The 25,498-nt window shown below is 47.4% G+C and overlaps 1 protein-coding gene across 7 annotated transcripts in view; it reads right to left on the bottom strand.

Moving 5' to 3' along the window:
* The window catches only part of RHCE (Rh blood group CcEe antigens), a 46,934-nt gene that overhangs the window by 432 nt on the left and 21,004 nt on the right, over positions 1 to 25,498 (bottom strand). For 5 of the 7 annotated variants that reach the window (XM_014855029.3, XM_044770021.2, XM_044770023.2 and 2 more), the window contains 7 exons: positions 25,052 to 25,202; positions 18,436 to 18,583; positions 17,540 to 17,706; positions 15,941 to 16,078; positions 13,597 to 13,730; positions 7,730 to 7,809; positions 4,337 to 4,410 (listed from right to left, as the gene is read on the bottom strand). In XM_014855029.3, coding sequence (XP_014710515.2) covers positions 4,337 to 4,410; positions 7,730 to 7,809; positions 13,597 to 13,730; positions 15,941 to 16,078; positions 17,540 to 17,706; positions 18,436 to 18,583; positions 25,052 to 25,202 — 892 coding nt within the window. Of the gene's footprint in view, positions 1 to 4,336; positions 4,411 to 7,729; positions 7,810 to 13,596; positions 13,731 to 15,481; positions 15,549 to 15,940; positions 16,079 to 17,539; positions 17,707 to 18,435; positions 18,584 to 25,051; positions 25,203 to 25,498 lie in introns of all 7 variants that reach the window. The other 2 variants (XR_011503551.1, XM_070510673.1) reach the window with 2 other exon arrangements.

Raw genomic sequence — 25,498 nt, 5'->3', positions numbered from 1 at the left:
CAGGCGACTCACTACCATGTGAAAGTAGCTCATTCCATTTTGCAGATAGTTCAAATTGTTAGCACTTTATACTGCATCTCCCACTGGGCCTGGTTAAATTCTTTGGAGAAGCATAGACAAAATCTTTTTCCTCTTCTACAAGATAGTCTTTCAAGCGTTTGTTCTGAGGTCTTCTTTTGGTCTTCTCTTCTGCAAGCTGAATATATCCTGAGTTCTTCGGTTTTGCCATATTACACCCTGCCGTACGACATCTCTGCATGTTGAGTAGGTTGGATCACAAAATTCTAGAACTGGAAATTAGAGTAGCTAACATTTATGGGGTGCTTTCTATGGATCAGTGTGCTAACATTTCACACACGTTATCTCGTTTAAGTCCTTGCAGCAACCTAGTGAGACATTACTATCATCTCCATTTCAGGGACGGGGACACTGAAGCACTGAAAGATCACAGAGCTAGAGGTGGCAGAACCCACATCTGTCTGAATCCAGAATGTGGAATTGGATCTCATTTTCCAAGTAAAGGAGAAGTAAAGTGACTTGCCTGAGGGCCCCGGCCTGCCAGTGGCTGGGCTGGGACCAGAATTCAATCTTCCTCCCAGAACGATGCTCTTTTCCCAGGGCCTCTCCGAGAGGGAGGAGTCTGGTGGCAGGCTCCCAATCTGCTTTCCTACTTTGCTTTAAAAGCTAGCTCTCCTCATTTGGGTTGAATGAGCATTTGTTGGACCCTTACTGTGTGTCTAGAACATTTATTTAAATCAGAAGCAGGGGTGATACCAGTGTGACAAGGCTAGGTTTTAAGAATTTTGCATAAAACAGCAGGAGGAACTCAACACATTTTGTTGTGTTTTTGTGCCACAACGGTGGTGTTTATGTTTCTTGGCGATAAAATCATTTTAAAAATAAATTGAAAATACTTGTTCAGAAGCCAATGGATGATCCTCGGCATGTTGCATTCATTTCAGAATCCATCCTAGGTGCTTGAGCCTGTCACTCTACTCAGCTCTCAGACGCTCACTTGATTGCATCATTTCCCCACTTAAACCTGTGGGGGCTTCCAATTGCCTGAAGGATGCTTCAAGCGGCTCTAGCCGCCCTTGCATCCTTCTTTGCACCCACTCTGCTAAGCCAGGTCGCTCCAAGCTTCTCCCCTTCTTGCTCACAGTCTTGCCCTTGCCTGGAATGCCTTTCACCTCCTGTCTCTTAGCCAAATCCAACACAACTCCAAGTTCCATTTTCCGACCTCCCCAACCTCGCATTCTTCCAGTAGCTACTGCCAGGATTACCTATTTAGCATCTCATTTAGCATCTGATTGATAGAGCTGAGCACATACAAACATCTGGTCCTTCAAGTGGTTAAAGCCCTAGTTTTTCTGTTTGTGCCCCCAAACAATACTCAGAACAGGGGCTTGTCCACAGTAGAATGGCAAAAAAAGTTCCTTTCTTCAGAAAGGTTAACTGTGGAATTAATTTTAATAAGGGGATGTCAATGGGTCCTTGTGCTTTGGAGAGCATGAAATGAAATCCATGGCTTATTAAATTCAAATAAAGAGTTGAAGGAAGCTATTTATTCTCTTAGTGAAGGCACACCACACATGAACAATTGTGTTAAGCTGAGTTTCTGTGAGTCAGTGTCTGCTTTAGGACCACTAATCCAGAGGAAGATAGAGGATGGGTACGTGCAGCTCCTTGAGACCTAGAGCCATATTTTATTTAGATTTGTCTTTCCAGTTTGCCACACAAGAGCTCTGTCATATGTTAGGTAATACATTTAATGGAATTAACGAATGAGCGCATCTTAACAGAACCATCCAAGGATGAGATGGGTACCCTTGGGGAGCGGTGAGTGCCCCATGCCAGGAAGTGCCAGGCATGGGCTGGGCAGCCAGTGAAGGAATGTCCCTGCCAACCCCCAGCCGTCTGGTTCTATGAAATGCAATAAGGCCATTCAATAATGTTTAAAATGTCTTATGGGATGGTTTACCAAAAAAAAAAAATCACTGGCTTTATCAGCTTTGGCAGTTTGAATTCTAGCCTCTTTAATGGCTATTCGGCTTTTCACATGCAAACTGTGTCATACTCCTGAATAAACGGGTCTACTCAGCTGTCAAAAAGTTAAATCATAAGACTGGGGGAGCAATTACTGTTCTCCAGCAGTTGCCCGAACACATTCACACGTGCTGTGTCTTTGGAGCCAGACACCAATTCAGATTCCTCCTGTTCCATTTCCTAGGTCTGTCATTTTGGACAAGTTACTCCTCTCCTTTAAGATGGGGATACTTACTCTTGTGCAGGGTTGTTGTGAGGATAAAATCAGATAATGTTGAACAGGAATTAGCACAAAATCAGAAACCGTAGGCCTCCAAAAACCGACAGCTATTATGCTTACACATTCCTTCGTGGTCGGCTGAACCCCGAGTAATAGTAATACACTTTCACGTTCACAGAATGTGGTTTGCATTTCACAGAATGTAGTTACAGGTCTTATCTCACTTGATCTTCAAAACAACCCAGTGAAGGAACAAAGACTACTATTCTTTTCCCAGTAAGAGAGGTCAAGGAGCGCGCCTACAGGCTGCCTTGCAGAATGGTGGGAGCCACGTCTTCTCATTCTGGGTACACCCTCATTCCATTTCACCTGCTACTGTAGGGGCTGGTGTTAGGTGGGGTCCCTCAGATTTCCTTCATTTATTCAGCATATACTTATTGCAACTCAAATAATTGAGCCAGATATTTGTCCTATTTGTGATATCCCTGGTTAATTAGCAGAGTGCGTGGTATAGAGTAGATGCTCGATAAATACTATGGAATGAATGGATGGACCCGTTTTCTGAGTCCTTTCACTAGATTACCCCGCTTCTGCGAAAGGGGCAAGAACTCTTGCAGGGGACTAACTGGGAGAGACCAACTGTTGGGAGAAGCCAAGAGCCAAGGGCTAGAGAGAAGTTGGTGCAAGATGAGGCACGTTACCTGTAACAACGTGCATGACTCTCAGAACAATTACTCTGAGTAAAAGAAACCAGAAAAAGAGCATGCACTGTATGATTCCATCCATATAAAATTACAGATAACTTAATCACAGGACAGAAAGCAGTTCAGTCGTTGCCTGGGGGTGGAACAGGGTGGAGTTTCAAGGAGGCACGAGGAATTGTTTGGTGGTGATGGATATGCTCATTATCTTGATTGTGGTGATGGTTTCGTGGACGTATAAATAAGTTTAAATGTATCAAATGGACATACTTTAAATATATGCGGTTCATTGTCAGTTATATCTCGTAAAGCTGTTTGAAGAGGAAGAGGAGGAAAAAATGGAGATGAAGGAGGAGGAAAAGGAGAAGAGGCAAGTTCTCTCTGTTTTGCTCCTATAGACACAAATGCCAATGCCCAGAATAAGGCTGGTTCTCTGTCCCTTTAGTGGTCAGTATCTTGGCATGCTGGGTGGAGAAAGGATTGGCTTGGGACTCAGAAAGTCTGGTTCCTGGTCTTGTCTCTGCCACTCAGAAAGGTATGATACTGGCATTAGCCTGAACTCTGTCGGCCCCAACTTCCCATTTATAACTTGGCAATATTGACCCCTGCTTGCCCAGGCAACCTCAGCATCAACTGGAAGATTACCTAAGGTGACATGCCTCCGAGTGCCTTGTGAACAGTGAGTGTAGGTCAAAGGGAGGAGGGCAGTGGGGTGACAGGGAATGAGCCCTGACCTTCTTCCTAGCCCCGTCATGACAACAAATGCTACAATGTAGCACAGACCCCCAGTGGCAGCTGAGTTGTTTGAGCTCTAGGTCCCTGGGCTAAATGACCCTAGACTCCTACACTGCAAGTTTTCTTATGTCCACTCGCTATAATTTGTCACGAGTTGTGTTCTAGATTCAATTCTGCTACTCACTCCGTGTGAGAACGTGGACAGTCATGGCTCCACTCGGAGTGGCTGTGAGATGAGGGGACTGGGCCTGCTGGCCCCTGCAGCTCCTTCTGGCCCTTGCCCTGCATGATTCGATCACCTTCACGTCAAACTATTTGCCCACTTTGATGACTCCAGATGGGGAGACGCGTGGCCAGCGACAGTTCTCTCGTCCCTGACCCTCAATGACTTTGAGGCATCAGGAAAATAGTAACTTTTACCACCTCCCCACCCCCACCAACTCGCACACACAGACTCTCACACACTCACACACTCACACGTGCATCGTGGATTTGCTCCTCCCCCAATGCTCTTACTTCATTTTTGTTTGTTTTTTATGTTACTTGCATAAACACCAAGTTAACATATATACCCAGATATCTTTTTAAGTTCATTCACTCAAAATCTCTGACATTAATAGGTTAAAAATCTTACCTTCCAGAAAGCCTGGTCATCAAAATATTTAGCTTCATGAGGTGCTTTCCATATTTCGAGTTTTAAGATTAAACCTGTTTAAATTCATAATTAAATGTTAAATATTTGGAGGACAGCGTTTGTTATCTCAAAATTAATCAACATATCCTATGTCAACTATGGTATCAAAAGAAATCCTTTTTTCTTCCACAAGCAGGAGACAGACAAATGGAGGCGCTGTCCTTCCTGGACCAGCTTAATTAATTCTGTGGACATCTTTTAAAAGGAACTGGCAAGAGCAATTATCTCCAAAAGATTTCAGTTACACTGAGAGTTATATGATAGCCACAGATCTGACACGCGTCCCAAGATGGAACAGAAGGGCACTGCCAGGCACCGCTCCCACTTAGAAGCTGATCCATTTAAAACACAAGGGCTACCATGGAGAGCGACTCGAATTAGGCGCCCCTTGAGATCCAGCGACAAGGGCTCCAATAAACTCCTGCCAACCTCAGCTCAAAATTCCACTTGTGTAGCTAGGAAAGTAGTGTATAACAACTTGTTTTTGTGCCTGTTCTTTTCTTCCGTCCAGGCTCTGCCCAGAGAGCTTGGCCCTAAGCATCCCCCAGCTGTGCAAAGTCTGCGGAATTTCCCAGGATACATTGTGAGCACTTAACCTTTCACGTGAAGCAGGGAAATACTGCTGATAGATTTGTCTGTGTATTTTTAATGACGATTGGTCTCAATGTATTAAACAGTAAGGTGAACAAGAGTAGGCGTCTGCTTATTCATATTTCCCTTTTGTAGCGCCTGCCTTTGACCGATATCAGCACGTACAGTGCAGTCGGCACACCTCATTTAGCTAGCGTTACTCAGAAATGATCTGTCGCCTCCGTGAATTCTCCAGATAGCTGAGGCTTACTCAACACTGATGAAAATCCATCTAAAATATATTTTCTTGTCTGGTGAGACAACACTGAACACATTTAGACTGCTTTTTTTTTAATCAGAACCATTGCTAGGAACAACCATTCATGAGATGTGCTGCATAACACGGAGAGGCACCTAGCTGTTGAGGTCGTTGGCCTCTTCCCCCAGCAGCCCAAGCTTTTCATGTTCTAAGAATTTCTATTCTTCTATTAGGCTGTCTGCTTTCACCCGAACTTCTACCAGTGCACCTTACTCTAGAAAGCTATCCCACCTCAACTCTGCTATTTCTAATCTGCCTGAACTGGGAAACCCAATAACCATCCTTGATAGGATTGTTTCTTAAATAAGTATAGACAGGCTCCAAATAACGGGGTCTCTTAATGAGTAAAACGCTCAGCTTTTGGAAGTCAATTTAGTGCTATCTTGGCTGCTTGGGGAACTCTTTCCCCTTCCACTGTGCAAGTTCTTTTTTTTTTTTTTTTTTTTTTGGTGAGGAAGAATGGTCCTGAGCTAACATCTGTTGCTAATCTTCCTCTTGTTGCTTGAGGAAGATTGTCACTGAGCTAACATCTGTGCCAATCTTCCTCCACTTTGTATGTGGGATGCCACCACAGCATGGCTTGATGAGTGGTGTGTAGGTCCACACCCAGAATCTGAACCCACGAATCCTGGGCCACCAAAGCGGAGCATGTGAAATTAATTACTATGCCACCAGGCCGGCCCCTGCACGTTCTTGTTAATCAGCAGTTCCCTCGTGTCCAAAGCAACATGTAAAGACAAAAGCTCATTAGCCTGAACTCTTAAAGGAATAATATAGGTGTCTTTGCCTCTGTTCTCTTTTTTTGACTCCAGCAAAGCATAAGAAAAGCCCTCCCAGGTGCTTTACAAGGCAGTGCAAGTCAGTGTTACTTTGTCAGGAGCAGTGACAATAGCAAATGGTGTGAGAGCCCAGGTGCAGGACTGCCAGATAAAATCCAGGATGCTCAGTTAATTTTGAATTCAAACACTGGGCGCCTTGTATTTCACTTGCTCAATCAAGCAGCCTTACCCAGGGTGGGACGGCCAGCATGGGTGGACAGAATGTAAACCTGGGGAGGGAGCATTTTCCCATCTGTATTTCATTAATACTCAGACTGTCAAAAGCTGAGGCCCATCAGCACATTAAAGTGAATCTAGCTGATCTCACTCTCTAATATGACCCAGTAACTCCAGAAAGTGCCTTCGTGCCTGTTTTAGAGCTGAAAGGAAGCCAAATAATTAGATCTTTTCATTTTACAGAGAAAAAGGCCCAGAGCGAGTAAAGTGATGTACCCAAGGTCACACAACTCTTTAGTGTCTGCTTATGTCGTTTTGTCTCTTATTTTGCACTCACTCCCCAATTAGGGACAGAAAATATGAGTGTCTAACCAATAAAAGCTGTTTGCTTGTAGAATAAAAATGAAAAATTCTGCACAGAATGGATATTTCACCTAGTATATAGAAGATGGCAAATGAGTAACTCTCCAAGATTCTTTGCTGTTCTGTCATATTGTAGGAGCAAAAACATACTTCAGTCCTCTGTTTAAAGGTCTCCAATGGCTTCCCATCTCTCAGAATTATCTGGCTCCTTGTTACCACTCTGTCCTCCACCCCTGCCACTCTTCCCCCTCACTCCGTCCACATCAGCTACACTGACTTCCATGCTGTTCCCCAAACTTTGCAAAGCATGCTCCTGCCTCAGGGCCTTTGCACTTGCTGTCCCTTTTCATGGAATGCTCTTCTCCCAAATAAACATGTGGTTTGTCTCCCTTCTTTTCTCCATTCAAGTTTCTGCTTAAAGGTCAACTTATTAGATAGGCCTTCCCTCCTAAAAGAGCACCCCAGCCTCACACAGTCTCTATCTTCCCCCACCTGATTTATTTCTCTTCATAGCACTTAGCACCATCTGACATAGTAAATATTGATTGATTGATTAATTGTCAAACCCACCTCCCCAGCTGGACTATCAGCTCCGTCAAGTCAAGGAATTCGTTTGTTCACCGCTGTGGCCCTGGTGCCTGAGACTAGTGCCCAGCTCATCCTAGATGTTGAATAAATACTTAACTGAACAGAGTAACAGTACCGGCGTCCCCAGGGAATAAAAGGTGAGCCTTTTGGCATAAGAGTTTCCTTAACGTTCTGTACAAAACTGGGTGAACTCTCCAGCCCTGGGCTCAAGAGGCTGCAATGTCACCAGCCACCCCTACTTGTAACTTCAGGACAGCCTCTTCCTTCCCTGGCCCTCAGAGTCCGCGGCTGCAGCAGGTGGCCTCGGAGGGCCTGTCCATTCTGAAACGCTGTGACCCTGTGTTTGTTTCCTAATCCAGCTCCAGGCCCTGTGCTCCCTCTGGCTGGAGCTGAGGGGTCAGTTCAGATGGGCACAGACACATCCGGCCACGGGGTAGGTGCACCCTGGACCCGGACCCTGCGCCCCGGGCAGCGGCAGAAGGGTGCTCTCACACTGACCTGTCAGGAGACCAGACAGCATGCCGATAGCCACGACCCAGGCCAGCATCCCCATGTAAATGAGCACCTGCTGGTCCATCCTAGAAATGACAGGGCAGAGAGGGTCACCTTCGGGCGGCGTCAAAGAGGATGTTTATATCAGTAGTAATGCTGTCAGGAAGGGCCATCAGGAGAAGGAGTGCCTTCTCCCCTGGCGGTAAATTCCCGTCATGTTCCCACAAAGCCAGGCAGACATGCAGGAGGGGCGGGAGGTGGGGGTGAGGGCGGCATGTTCCCAGACCCTCTTGGACTACTTTAATCCTCGGATCCTGGGGATAATGAACTAGACCAGGAGTCAGAAAACCCAAGTTCAAATCCCAGTGCTGTCACCAGCTACGTGACCCGGGGCAAGTCACGGAACATCTCAGAGCCCCAAGCTTCCTCATCGGGCCATTAGAGATGAAGGTTTTGTTTCTGTCAGGGCGAGGGGGGTACGGCGTGGCTATCAGACTCAACTCTCCTGCCCCCCCCCCGAACATACTTCTCTGCCCCCCACCTCAAGGCAACCCCAGGACCGCACTGTAAACAACTAAGGGGCCCTGGGAGGCCAGCCACATGACCTTGTACTAGGCAAAGTTTTCTTAAACAGGACACACAAGACCTAAACAGAAAGAGAACAATAAGAAATTGGACTATATTAAAATTAAGAACTTCTGTTCATCAAAAGACACCATTAAGAAAGTGAAAGACGACCCAGAAAGTGGGAGAAGATATTCACAATACGTGTATCTGACAAAGGATCTATATCCAGAATATATAAAGAATTCTTACAAATCAATAAGAAAAAGGCAGAACAACCCAATAGAAAAATGGGCAAAATAACATGAACTGACATTTCACAAGAGAAGATATTCAAATGTCCAAAAAGCATGTGAAAAGTACTCCACTTAATTAGTCACCAGGGAAATTAAAATTAAGATCAGTTTGATGCCTAAATGGATAAAATCAAAAAGAAGGAAAATATAGAGCATTAGCTACTATGGGGGATAAAGAGAATTCTTAGGCACTACTGGTGATTATATTGGCGCAAACCACCATGGAAGCTGGTGCCCACTAAAGCAGACTGTATGAATATGGTATGATCCGACAATTCCACTTGTAGGCATATACTCAACAGGAGTGCATTTGTGTGTCCAAAAGAAAGTGCTAGTATTTATAGCAGCAATGCTAGAATGTTCATAACAACTCTGCACTGGAAAGTACCCAAATTCTCATCAATAATGGATAAATTGTGCTGTATTCAAACAATGCAACACTTTTTTTTTTTTTTTTTTTTGATGAGGAAGGTTGTTGCTGAGCTAACATCTGTGCCAATCTTCTTCTATTTTGTATGTGGGACGCCGCCACAGCATGGCTTGATGAGTGGTGTAGGTCCGCGCCCAGAATCCAAACCTGTGAACCCCGGGCCACAGAAGTGGAGCATGTGAACTTAACCACTATGCCACCAGGCTGGCCCCTGAAACACTTATTTTAACTGTGTTTTCTTAGGTTCTGTGTTTGTCTACCTGGCACTCATTTATCACAGGGCCAAACTAAGGGCCAAAGCTGTTTACCTCTCTCTCTTGCAAGTCAGTTTTCGTGGAAGCACAAAACTCATCTTACAACTCCCACAACCACAAATTCTATCATATGAATTTTCACATTCTGACCAATAGAAGACGTCCCCACCTCGTTACGCCCCTCCACTACAGTCCTAAAGCATGGTCTCAGTTCCCCGCTCTCTGCTGCGCGGTCCCTGCGTGTGCTGAGGTTTTGTGTGTGACCTTGCGTGGGTGCTGTGTCTCGCATTTCCAGGGGAACTGTGAGTAACGTTAACTCTCCTGTCGATGACACTGACCTCTCCGTGTCATCACTCAGTCACCTTTATAAAACTAAACCTGAGCACAAGTCAACACTGCACCCCAATGGAAATGAACAATCGATAGAGAGAGTCAGCAAGATGGGTGAATGTCACAACCACAGTGTTGAGTAAAAGAAGCCAGACACCTAGGAGCACAGAATTCCCGTGCAACTCCACACATAGAAAGGACAAAGGCAGGCAACAGTGGCGATGCTGTCGCAAGTCAGGTGAGTGGTCCCCTTGGGATGGGACACGGAGGAGTTCTGGCTGCTGGTTACATGCGTGTCAGAAAATTCACCAAGTGGTACCCTTATGATATTTGCACTTTCCTGGATGTAGATTATACTACCAAAAAAGTTCTTATAAAGGCAATATTAAGTGGCAGAATAGAAGCTAAACCCAAATCTGCTGACCACCCACCCACGATTCACTCTGTCCTGAAGCGGTGTGAAAGCAGAAATGGCCACAGTAACAGTCCCATCCAGGGTGGGGCCCCCGTGCCAGGCCCTCGGCTGATGCTTTCCCATCTGATTTCACAAGATCCTCACAGCAGCCCTGTGAGCAAGCTGTTAGTGTCCCCTTTTCACAAATGGGCGGTCCAGGTTAGGAATGTGAACCGAGGCTTCCAGCGTCACATGGCTTGGAATGGGTGGCTCTTGGGATTCAACCCAGGCAGATGTGTCTGCCCGCAGAGGCTGGCCAGGTCTTTCCCAAGTTTCAGCACTTGAGGGGACCTTCACAAATTTACCCATATTGGCATTCCAGGGATACTATTTTTTTTTTAATATTTTTCTTTAAATAGACTTTTTTATATTTAAATAAATGTATTTAAAAGAAAACTTTGTGTCACTAGTGTAAATGGGAGCAAAATGGGAAGTCACAGTAAAAAGAGATACAATGAAAACAAAATGTTGCGGGGCCAGCCCCATGGTGCAGCGGTTAAGTTCACAGGTTCGGATCCCAGGTGTGGACATGGCACAGCTTGGTATGCCATGCTGTGGTAGGTGTCCCACATATAAAGTAGAGGAAAATGGGCACAGATGTTAGCTCAGGGCCAGGCTTCCTCAGCAAAAAAGAGGAGGACTGGCAGTAGTTAGCTCAGGGCTAATCTTCCTCAAAAAAAAAAAAGAAGAAGAAAAAGAAAACAGAATGTTGCTAAAATCTCTCGGCCTGAGGTTTCCTCTGCTGTCATCCAAACCGGAAGCCAGCAGGGGTCAGAAGGGTGCAGAGACACTCAGCACCCAGTGGAGACTGTCCCTGACGCCATCAAAGGATTGAATGAGAACTGAAAAAGAGCATCTGCACTACATGAGTCAGTGTTCTTTAAGTGTGTCTTCGCACCACCTAAAATCCCACAATTTGTGAAAAATGCTCCATCCCGGCTCTGAGCACAGCATCTGACTCATTCACATTTGCTCACCTGCATAGGAAATTGGCAAATACCGTTTGGGGAATGAATGAAAAGTCAACTGGCTTGCCCAGTGACACCGAGCTAATAAAGGAGCCGATCCACACGCCACATGAAGTGTTCTGACTGCCAGCTCAGTCCTTTCTCATCTTTCCACTACATATGATGCCTCTCCTATGGAAGCAGCAGCTTCCATCACCGTCATTAAGAAAGCGGCCATGGGTTCAATGTTGGCTCCATGCCAAGCACTGTCCTGAGCCCTTTAATTACTATACGTTGTTGCATCTTCACAGCAGCCCTGGGACATAGATCTTATTATCCCATTTACAGACAGGAAACTGAGACTTAAAGAGAGTCTGAATATCACACCTAAGGTCACACGACTGGTAAATGTGACCTTGGTCTGTCTGTTCCTGAAGCCTGTCCCTTTACTTCCACTAGACCAAAGGCCTCCCGGAGAGAGATCATCTCTGTTACTACGTCCGTCCCTTTGCCAAGTTCCTGCAGAGGAGAGAGGGCTCTTTCCTGGTCCTCAGCTGTCTCATCCTGACGAGCATGGACTTGCAGAGGTTTGCTGGAGCCAGCTCACACGGGCTTGCAGACCGGTTGTTCTCCTCTCTTCCCAACTCCACGTTCAGTAATGTTAATTTGATGCTTGAAATCGGCCAGGGTGGGAGCATTTGCACCAGAGAAATCAGCAAATGCTCTAAGTCAGGACTTTGTTTTCCTGGAGAGCCAGTGGTTAAGCCTTTAGCAGCACATCATTGGCTGCCTGACTTTTTTTCCCTCCAGGCCAGTAGTTCTCAAACTCTAAAATGCATGAGAATCACCTAGAGAGCTTGTTAAAACACAGACCGCTGGGCCCACCCCCGGATTTCTAATTGAGTAGGTCTTGGGTAGGGTAGGATTTGCATTTCTAACAAGCTCCCAGGTGATGCTGATGCTGTTGAGAACCACTGCTCCAGGAGAGCCGCAGAATCACAGAATTTGGGAGCCAGCAGGGTCGGTGGTCCAGAAGTTACAGGGTGGCAGCCCATGAGCAGAATCTGGCCCACACAATGTTTCTAATGATTTTGAATCTTTTGCCAATGCTTGGGAGAGTACATGCACAACTCTCAATTTCTGGCTTCTCTTGAAAAGTCATTAGGTCTGGTGACACTGAGCCTGGGTCCCTGCACAGTAAGAGTTGCCTGGTGCTGGAGAGCAACTGCCCACGGTTTCTCAGCCTCCCCTCGCTGGTCTCATTTTCTCCCTTACCTGCCTGGCCCCTACAGCATCTGGGCTTGGGACCCTGCTGGAACAACCCTCATTTTACAGAGGGAGACTCAGGGGCCCAGAGAGAGGAAAAGAGTTGCTAAGAATCGAACCGCCATTAGAACAGTGGCAGACACAGCACTGGAGCCCATCACTGACATGCCTCACGTCACACAGACCGTAACCACCCCACCCCCGAGTGAGATCCTCTTCATCCCAAGCCCCTCAAGGAAGGATGTCTCACCCACCCATATATGATTCCTATAATTCAGGGCTATGGTCATCTCTCTTGTCGGAGCTCTAAAGGCTCCAGCCCACAATGATTTCTCTGAGATACCTCCCAACATGATGAGCTCCTCATCACCCACTGCAGGCGCTCACCACCCTTCCAACCAGGTTCCAGCCAAGTGACCTTGGGCAGACAACTCCCCCTTTCTTAGAGTAGGATAACAATAGGCCATTTGTGAGGGTTCCATGAGACGATGCATGTAGTGATTGTAGCCTGGCACTTAGAAGGCCATCAATAAACAGTAGTGATTATCGTCGGTGATATTATTATCACTATATTAGTTCATCTAGAAAAACCCATCCCTGTATTGTGCCCAAGTCACTCTTTCATCGTATGTGAGCCAGATGCAGAAGACATTCACACAACCCCCAAGAGGTGACACCCAGGGCTCTGGTGCATCAAACCAGTCACTGCTGATAACTGTCTGGAGGGCACAGGACCTGACTGGTCCAGAGGCCCACGTTCCCACCTCACAGCGAGACCTCGGCCAAGCCCCTTTCCTCTCTGGCCTCAGGGATGGACCGTGCTTAGCATCTTCCTACATGAACATATTAAATCCTCTTAACCACACAGCGCCCGGCCTCAAGTAGCTTCCAAGGACCCGATGCAGGGAGGTACTATCATTATCTTCACTTAGAATCAGGAGGCTGAGGCTCAGAGAGATTAGGTAGCGTGCCCAGCCGGTAAGAGGTCAAGACCAGTCTGACTCCATGGCACACTCTTTACCATGACCTAAACCACCAGGAGTTGAAAAACGGACTCAACCAGCGTGGGCCTGACTGATTTGCTCTGTCCGCAATTGGGGGACCTGGGGACTGCCTGCTTTTGTCCTGCCCCTAAGCTTCCCTTTTCTAAAAGAAGTGGCCTGGAGAGGTGATGACTCCATAACAGGTGGAGGCTGGGCAGAATTTCTGGATAAATCGGCCAACAAATATTCCCTGAGGCCTGCTGAGTACCTGACGCTCCAGCTAAGGGCTCTGGGCACATTTCTTCCTGAATTGGATGGGGGTGTTAAGGGGGTTAACCAAGTGACCCACATGGGATTCCAGGTCCAGTCGACCCGAAGCACCATCTGCACGATGTAGGCGACGCCTCCGAGCAGACCGGGCCAGCCGAAGGTATACCGCACGCCGCAGCTGTCGTGGATCCCCAGCTGGTGGTGTAAACACACCTGGGGACAAACACAGCAGTATAAGCAGATCTCCATGTGAGACCGATACTCCAGCCCCACACTTTTCACAGCTCCTTGGCATCCAGGGCCGCTAAGGGGATGGGCATTCGGCTCACCTAAAAAAGTGCTTCACACACCTGAATGTGCACTCTCGTCACCTGGGGAGCTTGTTAAAATGCAGAGTCAGATGTAGGGGTTCTGGGGCCTGCAATTCTGCATTTCTAACCAAGTCCCAGGCAAGGCCAATGCTGCTGGTCCATTTGAATAGCAAGGGTCTAGCCCATTTGGGGCTGGATAATTCTGTGTCGTGAGAGGGGCTGCCTATGCATTGTAGGATGTGTAACAGCATCCTTGGCCTGTACCCTCTCGGTGCCAGTGGCACCCCTCCCCATTGTGTCAACCAAAAATGTCTCCAGATGTCCCTGGGGGGTGATTGAGACCCACTAGTCTAGCCTAAACTCAACTCATGCCATCTCAAAGACAACACGGCTGATTAGAAGAAAAGTCAGAAGAAAGGAATATGACCACATCTCCAGACTCCCGTTCAGTGCCGCTTCCACCTGACCACTTCGCCTCCCAGCTGGCCTTGAGCCAACAGATGTGGCTACACAGGCAGATTCGATCAGGCTAGTTCCCCGCTTAGAATCCCCACTGTCTTCAGAACAAAAACCCAGACTCCTCAACTAGCCCAGGAGATATACCTGAGCACTTCCATCTTTCAAGGTTCTGGTCCCACCTCCTACCAAGTGAGTCCTCTGCTTCAGCCACAGAAATGTCTTTCGGTTTCCTGGCTGGGCCATACGCTTTTTCTCACCATTGAACACACGCTTCCTTCTACCTGGGCTACATTTCCCAACTCTTTGCCTGGCTAATATTAGTTATCTGTCAACGCTCGGCTGGGACATCCTCTGCTCTGGGAAGCGTTTCCTGACCCACCTCAGGCTAGCTTACATGGGCTCCTATAGCTATTATCACACTGAGTTGTGTTTATTTGTCCATTTCTCTCACTACACTATAGCTTGGGAAGCAGGATGAGTGTTAAACCATATGTGGTGAATGAATGAATGAATCATCTTTGAAACATCCCCCCAGGATAGAGTCAAAGAAACGGAGGTGCAGAGAAAGCGATGGAGGCTGAGCCTGATGACAACTCGTCATGCATTTTTTGCTGTGCCCTTCCTCCTTTCATCAGAGGGCCTCAAAGTCGGAGGAAACAAAAGACACTTGTTCCCATTCCAAAGATGAAAGGCACACTGCCCCATCTTTGGTCAAATTGAACTGGTGGGCAGTTCTTCTTTATTTTAGGTTGAACCTGCCTCTCTGAATTCCACTGTTCATCCAAATTCAGCTTCTTGAGCCACCCAAAAGTCTACTCCTTTTTCCTCCATCAAGCCTTCAAACCCAGAAAGATTTGTTCTTCTGAAATATTTCTCTTAGAAGTGTGTTATAACAAATTGGCTATAATTCAGTATTATGGTGTTATCGGTACCTATTGAATGTTGAAGGAAGAAAAATCCATCCACTTAGAAGAATAATTAAATGATTAGAATTGGACATGATCTGGATTCTCAGCCAAGCCTCCTTTTTCTGGGGGCTGCCCTTCTCGCCCCCCTTCACATGGTTCATGGGCAGCAGCCATGTATGGACGACATGCCCCACCTCCCACCACAGCCAAAGATAGGCACATTATCCACGTTAGACTAGTGAGCCCCTTCTCCAGAGAACTTGGAATTGGAGCCAAGAGATTCTACCTGGCTGCTTTCTTGAAGAGAGAGACTACGGTCCACCGGGAGGAGCAGGAGCAGGAAAAGAGGAAGTCTACAGGGTGAGGATAAAGCAGATGTTTGGGAAAAGCAAAGAAAGAAGAGCAGGGACTTCTTGGGCTCCCACAACACCCCCCGTGCCTGATGCCAGCCATTCCTGAGTTCCCAGCAGCATCACTGTCCTTGGGTTCTGTGACACCCCAGTAGCCTTATTCCAAGTTCCCCCTTATGCCTGAGCAAGCTTGAGTGGGTTCTGTTACCTGCTCCCCAGATCCTAACAAAGGCACCATCCAGCCTGGCTGGTCCCTCAGCCAACCTTTGAAGCCAATCTGAGGAGGTGCCAAAACCTGCCCAATGCAGCCATGACACCACACGATGGCCCACCATGGTCTCAGGGTCCTGCTGGTCTAAGCCAAAGCAGAGGGGATCCATTGCCCAGCTCCTTACCTGCAGGCATTTGGCTCCCCCAATGGAGATCAGTCCAGCTATAAGGCCCAGCACCATGGCAAGCCAAGGAGAAGGGATCAGGTGACACGAGGGACCCACAGCCACACCTCCTGCCAGCACTGCATTGTGGATATGAATCTGCAAAGAAATAGCTTGTGGGTGAATGGAAGAAGGCACAGAGAAGACAGCTTCTTGCCCAAAGTTACTCAGCAAGCTGGAGCAAAGCAATACTGTAATGTCCTGCCTGCCTCACTGATCCTGAAACTGTCTCCACCCCTCTGTTGAGACTACGTGACCTTTATCACTGGTCTTATCTCACCCCGCTTCTCAGCTCAGGAACCAGTCACCCTGACTGGGAGGCATTTAGGGAATCAGCTTGAAAGCGCAGCTTCACCCCAGCCACCTTCACACTCGTAAGTGATGTGTCCTTGGGCGCTTAACCACTCAGTGCTCCAACCTTCCCACCAGAAGAATGGGGTTTTGATAATACCCACTTAATACAGGTTACTGCAAGAATTAAATGAGTTAACACCTATGAAACCCGTAGCCCAGTGCCTGGCACAGAATATGAGTAAGTGCCCAATAAATGTAAGCCTTTATTATTTTTATTATTATTGGCTACCTGGGGCCTAGGCCACGCTGTATGACTGGCCCTTGTTCCTAGGTCCTGTCTCTGCTATGTCCTTCATTCCTCCAGAACTGAGCCTTTCAGCTACTTCGCCCTGCCCCTCTCAACTCTAACCGGTCTTGGAGCTCTGGGCTCCAGAAGCAGCTTCTGGGCTTCCCTGACCTGATGACGCCCCCTGCCTCCCTGGATGCCACACCTTGTCTGACCCTTGTCTCCCCATCACCATGGAACTCACCTGTGGGGACACCCACCTCCCCTTAATGCCTTTAACTTGTCATCCGTGGCCACCTTCTCTCTACTCCAGGCCTCACTGTCTAGACTTTTCCCACCACCTCTGGCTAGCTGAGCCTACGCCCTGGTCATCGTGGGGCCTTGTTTTGTCTTTAGCTCTACCCTCTCCCCCATCTTTCCCCCAAAACTCACACACGGTCCCCTAGCTACAGTGACAGCAGCATCTAATGTTCGCCGAGCATTCACTCCACACGGAGCACTTTACGTGCACTGCCTCTGAATCCTACTTTACACAGGAGGCTAGAGAGTTTAGGTGGCTTGACCAAGGTCACACGGCTGGCGTAACATACTTTTTTTACTTCTGACCATTCCATTCTTGAGTTTCTTGGGGGAAGGGGAGAGGCTGACTAATTCTATTCTAGTTTTTCTCTGCTGACGCTTGCTCATGGTAGCTGGCTTTCATAACTAGCAGAAATGGGGCACAAACTTGGGTCTATTTGATGTCAATGGATGTCCATGGACTCAATCACTCCCGGCAGAGAGGATCTGATCGCTTCAGTCTCCCACATTCCAATGCCCATTGTGAGAACCCCGCGCTCTTCCTTATGCTCCATGACATTGCAGAGGGGGTTCCATCACCTCACATGCTCTTTCCCAACCCGTGGGGCTGGCCACCAGCGGGGAGGAAGCATGAATATGAGTGTCTGGCCTAGAAGACCCAAGTGCTGCCCCCTCCTCACCAGGTTGATCTTCCCTCCGGGATTAGACAAGGCCGACACCGAGATGGCTGTCACCGCACTGACCGCAAGAGCATAGTGGGTGTTGAACAAGGCGTTCTTCCTTTCGTCTGTCACATCTAGCAGAGCAGAGTTGAAACTCGGCCAGAAGATCCACAAGCAGAGGGTGCCTGGGGGCCAGAGAGGGTCGTTGGTGGGAACCAGCACTCCTGCTCCGAGCCTGAGCCTCTGGGGCCTTCAGACTGGAACATCCCTGAGCTGGCAAGCCTCAGCTCTGTCACTTTCTAGCTTTGTGGCTTTGGGCCCATCAGGTCTCCTCTCTGAATTCTCAAGTTGGCAGGACCCAGCTGACATACTTTACAGATAGTTGAAATCACCACACCCCAGGCCTCCTGACCCCAGTCCATGATGGCCAAATACTCATTTAAAAAAGTTGACATGGCACTGTCATTTAGCCTACGGCCTGACATTCAGCCACGCTGACCAGCTCACCACCTGATTCCCTCCAAGCGTCTCCCAGCAGTCTGAGTTCAGCATTTTCACTGCAGCTTTTCAAAATACAACATTATTACCCTTCTGTTCCCATCCTGTTCCTTCCTCCACTCCTGGACCCGCCTTTCTTCACTCATCCAATCCCCTCCTTTAAGTTGAGGACAAAGGATTGGATAAACTTATTCAAACTCCAGTGTAACGAGCGTCTCCTCTCCTTTGGATATTAATGAAGAACTTCTCTAGAGGATAGTGCTTCACTCGAAGGGGTGGACTCACCCAACACTCCCTGAGGAATGAGCTCAGGAGGGGCTCCAGACACCCAGAACAGGTCGCTAAAGGAGAGAGATTTTCCCCCAGAGCTGTGGCTCACCCCAGGGATGAGACCACCCACCCCAGCTTGTCCTTACCCAGCATGGCAAACAAACCGGGGCCTGTTGCCATCTGAACTTTCTCCTTCGCTTCCTCCAGCAGAGGCTTTGAGAGGCACCAGTCCACCATCTGCCCAAAATAGGCCGCAAACACATGGCTGTACGTCAGGCTTATGTGGTCGTCCATCTGCAACAAAACCCAGCGGGACCAGTAAGTGGCGGCCCCTCTGCCCCCGGGCAGACCCCATGGAGAAAGTCCTGAGCTTTAGGCAGGAGGTGTGACAAAGTCACGAGACTGGTGTTCCGGGCTTATCCAGCCCAGCAGGTCCCCTTTCATAGGAGCCGCATCTGTTTACTCCAGGGAGGTTGCTGGGTGGCCTTATCACTGGCTCTTAAATGCTTTTGGCCGAGCTCCACGTGGGTGGGGCAAAAGGCCACACGGACACACACCCTACTTTTGGGCGGAAACTCATGGAGTAATGAGTAATATAAACTTTATAACATGAAGCAGCCAGACTTCTTATAACACTAAACTAAAGTCTTTAGTAAATTCTGGATATATGCTAATTTTGCTTTACAGAAGCAGTTTCCGAGACTGCAAAGTAACTGCTGGAGCTAAAGCGGACCCTAACTTTGCTTTAGGAATAGCAAATTTAGAAACCCTTAATAACTGACTTAGTGGGCTATCGGTGAGTCATGTCAACTGTGCCTTCAAAAAATATCCCGAATTGGCAGAATTTTTCCCACCACACCTCATTGACCCCACCTTGGTTTAGGCCACCATCACAGCTCCCCTGGATTATGGCAATAACCTTCCAACTGGTCTCCTCAGTTCCACCCTTGTCCCCTACTGACTATTCTCCACGCAGTGGCCAGAGTGACCCTGTTAAAATTGACGTCAGCTCATGGCACATCTCTGCTCACATCCAACGCTCTTGTCTCATTCAATGTCAAAGTCAGCCTTCTGGGGCCAGCCCGGTGGAGTAGCAGGTAAGTTCGCACACTCTACTTTGGCAGCCAGGGGTCTGCTGGTTCGGATCCCAGGTGCGGACCTACACACTGCTCATCAAGCCATACTGTGACAGGCATCCCACATATAAAAAAATAGAGGAAGACAGGCACAGATGTTAGCTGAGCCAATCTTCCTCAAAAAAAAAAAGTCAGCCTTCTTGCTATGACTTACAGGACCCTGTGTGATCTGCCCTTCCCCTAGCCTCCCCCTAACACACTGTCCTTGCTCTTCCTCAACTCCCCAGGCATGCTCCCACATCAGTCGCACTTGGCAATGGCTGTTCTGCTGCCTGGAATGCAGGGTGGAGGGAGTGGTCCACGTGGGTGCAGGCAATAAGGGAGTGCATTGCTTGTAGAGAATTTAAAACAATAATAAAAGCAACTAAAAGTCTGTCTGCTTTTTCCTATCACCATGTACCAACAGTCCTAAACAGTGATAAAATGCTGCTCCCGGAAGAGGCAGGCCACTCCCACCGCCTGCCCTTGGTCTGCCACTTTGCTCAGATACCCGTGTGGCTGGTGCACTCGCTACCTTTATGTCTTTTCTCAAAAAGTATTTACTCGGTGAAGCCTTCGCTGACCACTCTATCTAACATTTGCTTCCCGCTCCCCAACTTGTCAGGTCTCCTTTCCCCGTTCTATTTCTTCTCCATAGTATGTAGTTATTGCTAACATGCTCTATCTTTGCCTATTTTATTATTTATTGGCAGTCTTTCCCTCTAGAATGGAAATTCCACGACAGTTATATTTTTCCATTGTCTGGAAGAGTGCCCCATACACAACAGGTGCAGAAAAAATATTGTGAAATGGATGAACGGTAAGGAACCCTCAGGTGTACAGATCAATGAAAGTCTGTGGAATTCCCTCGAAGAATCGAAAAGAGAGGTTCCATTTTTCATCTCTTTGAGGTCCATCAGGAATGCAAGAACCACATTTGGGGATTGTTGGCTTGGAATACTCATTTCTTGAGTTGCCTCCACTGAAACGGCTCTGTAAATCTTCCCATGGAGCAGCTCAACTAGCAAATCGAAGCTGCGGGAAGACTTGGTGTTGAATTAATGCAGCCTTTTAAAACAATCGTTGTGAAGGCTGTAACGACGTAGGAAAAGGTTTATAATGCGCTGCCACAGCGAGCGCTCCGTCTCTGGGAATCTACTTTTCTCCAGACAGCCACGTTTTTACTGTGTCCACCGCCTCCCATGTCGGCTGTGGCTGATTGGACCAGAGCAGACTTATGACCCAGTGGACCAATCAGATTCGCTCTTCCTAGACTATAGAATTGAGACTGGCTGAGAGAGGAGTGTGGTTTTCTGTAAGAAGTGAGACACAGAAATGCAGGAACAAATTGGGGGTGGGGAGAGGACATGTTTTCCACTAAAGAGAAACCTGGTGTGCAGAGAAATTAGATGTATAGAGAGGAACCGAACTAATTGGGAGAGAATGAACTACCTGGGATCTTAAAAGGCTTCTCATATCTAGTTCCAGTCTCTTCCTGAGTCTGGCCCTATCTTCTGCCCTTGGTGGTCCTTATACAAAAATGTTATTCTGCCTAAAAAAAGCTCCAGTGAAATTTTCTTCCTTGGAACCAAGGACATGTAACTAATCCTTATAGTAAGCAGAGAGAAAAAGCAGAAAATGGAAGTGTGCCTATGTGAATTCATGAGCCCATAGTGATATAAATAAATAAACAGATGAGTGAATGAATGGAGGAGAAGGGAAAGCTCCTTCTCACAGCAGAATGCAAAAAACCAATATCGTCAACCATCATGGTGCTTACTAATTGATTCAGGCAGAAAAATTCAATGAATGCTAAAGCCAGTGGGTGAAAGTTTGATAAGAGACAGGATATTTACCATATGTTATCTCCCCACAAAATGTTTACTAACTACAAATGGGAAAATAGTAACTCTACAGTGGGAGATCCTGGCAGACATCATCTTAACCAAGTGATCAAAGTTCACATTTTCAGTAATGGGACAAAGTGATAGCATGTGTCTCTTCATATGATGCACTGATGAGGACACAAGATCACTTCCTGCCAAAAATGCATACCCTCAATCTAATCATGAGGAAACAACAGACAAACTGACATGCTACAGAATAACTGGCTTGTAACTTCAAAACGTGTCAAGTTCATGAAAGATAAAGAAAGACCAACAAACTATTACAGATTGAAGGAGTTTACAGAGACATGAGAACTAAATGCAAGGTATGATCCCAGACCAGAAAGATTTTTTCTTTTGCTATAACAGGATATCATTGGGATAGCCGGTGAAATGTGAATAAGATAATAATAATATTGTATCAATATTCATTTCCACATTTTGTTAACCGAACAATGGTTATGTATGAGAATGACCTTGTTTATAGGAAATATACACTGAAGTATAGGGGTTAAAATAAAGTCATATATACAGATGCAAAGAACCAAAAATTAATAAATAAGTCATAATATTACCTTCCAGACCACTGTTCCTTTTTCCTCCCAAATATCCCCGGCTCCCTTGAAGAAGATGCCAGCAGGCTCCACCCTCCTTGGGGCAGTTGTCTGCCTGCCTCTTAGTCACTGAGGATTTCAGCACCTGCCTTACAGTCTTTCTCTCCATCACTCCTCCAAGTCATCATCTTAGACCAAGGGCTTCCTCTCCCTGTTCCTTGACCCTCTCTCTTCTAATATCTTTTCCCACATTACATTTCTGCCACCCACATGCACTGTCAAAGCTTAGACCTTATCATTACCAGTAACTGTGCAACCTCCCAAATCTCAATTTCAAGCCTCCCACCTTATAACAATCACCACCGCCTATCTGTCCAGCTCATCTCCTTAACTATCTCATGCCAACAATTCCAGTCAATTGATCCTGATAATAAGAACGATGATGGAAATAACAGTTAGAACTGCCGTAGCACTTACCCTGTGCCAGGCAGATATATATGTTAATTTGTTGAATCCTCTCAATAGCCCTAGGAAGTTGGTGTTCTTATTATCCCCATTCTACAGATAGGAAAACTGAGGCACAGAAAGGTTAACTAAGTTGCCCAGACTTACTCAGTGAGGGTGGGTTGAGCTGAGGTTTGAACGCACGCTAAATCTGCAGCATCTGCTCAGAAGGCTCTTAACCACTATGCTCCCCATTTTTGCTGTTCATTGTCCGTGCCACGTTCTCACGCCTTCCTTAACCAGTTTAGATGCCATGACCCACCATTATTTTCCCTCCCTTGAAAACAGCCCCATCTCTGGCCTCTCTTGGTCTCCGTGGCTCTCTTTGGGCAGAAGCACAGGCTAGTCAAGTCCAACTCTCTGCTTCTTCCACCCCTGCCCCAGAGCAGCTGAAGGGACTGGAGAACTGCACACAGCCCTGGTCACGTGTGCATTTTCCATCTAACCACAAACCCGAAGGGGGCCCTGGTGCTGCCATGCAGTCCTCCTGCGTCTCTCTGGTCCTCTCAGTCTCCCACTCTTAGAAAGGTCCATCTCACACCTTCCCTCTCCTGCCCCCATCCCTCCCCGTTCCCCTCACACTCAGCTAATGACTTTGCCTTTTGTTTTTCTGAGAAAACATGAGCAATAAGTAGAGAATTTTCTCCCCGCAGGAGACTGGACCTGTAGAACCCAGCACCAAATCTACCAGCCTTGCTACAGTGCCCGCCTTCCCTCCCATCATTCAGAGGAGCGGTCCATGCACCCATCTAAGGCTCCTCCCCTATGGGTGCACAGAATCCCACTCCCCCTTTCCAATTCAAAGTTCATGTCTCTTCTGCCTCATCAGTTTCCCCTCTCTCTGCTGGATTATTCTCACTGGCATAAAAATATCATCTATCTTAGAAGTAAACAAACAAAGTCTCCCTTGACCCCTATTCTGCCTCCATTTCTCTGAGCCCCTTCACAGCAAAACCCCTTAGCAGGGTTGCCTCTGCAGACCGCCTCCACGTCCTCATCTCCCACATCTTAAAACAATCAGCTCAGGCTTTTGCCCCCGACCTCCTTCAAAACAAAACCACACTTATCAAACTCCTCTTGCAAATCCAGCGGTCAGTGCTCTAGGGCTCAACCTCAGACTTCTCCGCATCTCTGTCTACACCCACCTCCTAGGTGATCTCCTTGGCTTTAAACACCATCTATATCTTAACAATGCTAACATTTCTATCCCTAGCCCCAAGCTGTCTTCTAAGTGCCAGTCTTGTACGTTTCCTTTCCCTGTCTCGCCTGGGATGCGTAATATATATCTCTAGCCCTCACCTTAACCCCACCACACTCAGAACTGAACTCCGGATTTTCCCTCCCAGATCTACCCCACTGGAACCCTCCCCATCTCTGTAGATGGAACTGTCATCTACCCAGTTGCTCCGGCTCAAAACCTTGCAGTGGTTTTGGACCCTTCTCTTTTTCTCACACTCCGCATGCACTCCATCGCCAAGTCCTGTCAGTGCTGCCTCTAAAATGCAGCCAGAACCCAGCCTTCCCACCACCTTCACGGCTACCATCCCATGCAAGCCTGGAGAGCTGCAATAGCCTCCTCTCTGGTCTTCACCTGCTCTACTTTTGCCCTCTTCGGTCTCTTCTGAGCCCAGAAACATAAGTCAGGGGCTGGCCCCATGGCCTAGTGGTTAGGTTCAGTGTGCTCCACTTCAGTGGCCCAGGTTTGCAGGTTTGGATCCTGGGCACAGACCAACACCATTTGTCAGCCATGCTGTGGTGGCATCCCACATACAAAATAGAGGAAGATTGACACAGACGTTAGCTCAAGACGAATCTTCCACAGCAAAAAAAAAAAACCCAAAACATAAGTCAGATCATATCTCTCTTCTGCTCAAAACTCCCCAATGCTCCCTGTGTTTCTCAGAGTAAAATCCAAAGTCTTTATTCTGGGCTACTGAGGCATTGCAAAGAGGCCCCATGCTTTTATTAAAAAAAGAATGCATCATCTCATTTAATTAATTCAGTTACTCCCCAAACCTTATGTGGTAGGTATGTTATCCTCGTATTACAGATGAAGAAACTGAAGCTGTTCGTGGGGGATTTATGGCAGAGCTGGGATACAAAGCCTGACCTTCGACTCCAAGTCCAGTGTTGTTTCTCCTAAACCAGTCTGGTTCTGGATTCTCATCTAGGCTCTGCCACTACCTTGCTGTGTGATCTTGGGCAATCACTTCCTCTCTCTGTGCATCAGCTTTCTCATCTGTGATCAGCCCTCATCTTACCTGACCATACCTGACCTCAGGGTCAGAGCTGTGGCAGAGGAGCTGGGAGACCAGCCTCACCTTCACAGCTGGCCTCAGCCTTAGACTTTTGACAACCTCCCCCAGTGAGATCACATGTACAGTTACTGTCTCATGCTAACTGGCTTGAAAGAGATCGCTGGGCTTGCAGCTTGTTGGACCTCTGCAGGTGGGGCTCTCGGAATTCATTCTTTTTTTATACATCCCATAATTATCTTGTGAGTAGCACAATCCTAAAGTATCATATTTTGGAAAATGAAAGGCATTTGTTTGCTATGTTTAAACGTTTAGCATAGGCTACACTTTTGTAACGCCATTTGGGTCTGTCTTCATTTTTTAAAATCCCAGAATCCTCACCAAATGGAGGCAGTACCCTCCTCTTCCACCTCCCCACCCCTCTTCCCCTCACAGCTCCATGACTCACATACAAGAACTTCTTGCCGAATGTCCTCAAGATGACAAAGGCTGTCACCTCCATCAGTGCCATCACCACCAGCTGCACCAGGTTGACCCGCCCCAGGATGCTGCCTGCTGAGATCAGCACAGACATGGCACTCATGGTGGCCAGCTGAATACTGGGGAGAGAGGGCAAGACAGGGATGACTGAGATGGGATGATGCCTCTCATTTATACACTCATTCAACAAACACTTTTTGAGGACCTACTCTCTGCCTGGCACCGTTCACGAAACTGGAGACACAGTAGGAAAACAAGAAGACAAGATTTCTGCCCACGTGGGGATGGACGCTCTCCAGCCGGGGTCCCCTTCGTCGATTTCCCCCACTAGGGTGACAGCTACACTCTGAGAGATTGATCTGCACACACTCCTCCGTACTGAGGATGCTCTGTGTTCTCACGGGAATGTCACGGT

This window comes from Equus asinus, chromosome 5, assembly GCF_041296235.1.
Source record: "Equus asinus isolate D_3611 breed Donkey chromosome 5, EquAss-T2T_v2, whole genome shotgun sequence".
Lineage (NCBI taxonomy): Eukaryota > Metazoa > Chordata > Mammalia > Perissodactyla > Equidae > Equus > Equus asinus.
The sequence above is the reverse complement of the archived record's forward strand: the minus strand, read 5'-3'. Positions and strand labels throughout refer to the sequence as shown.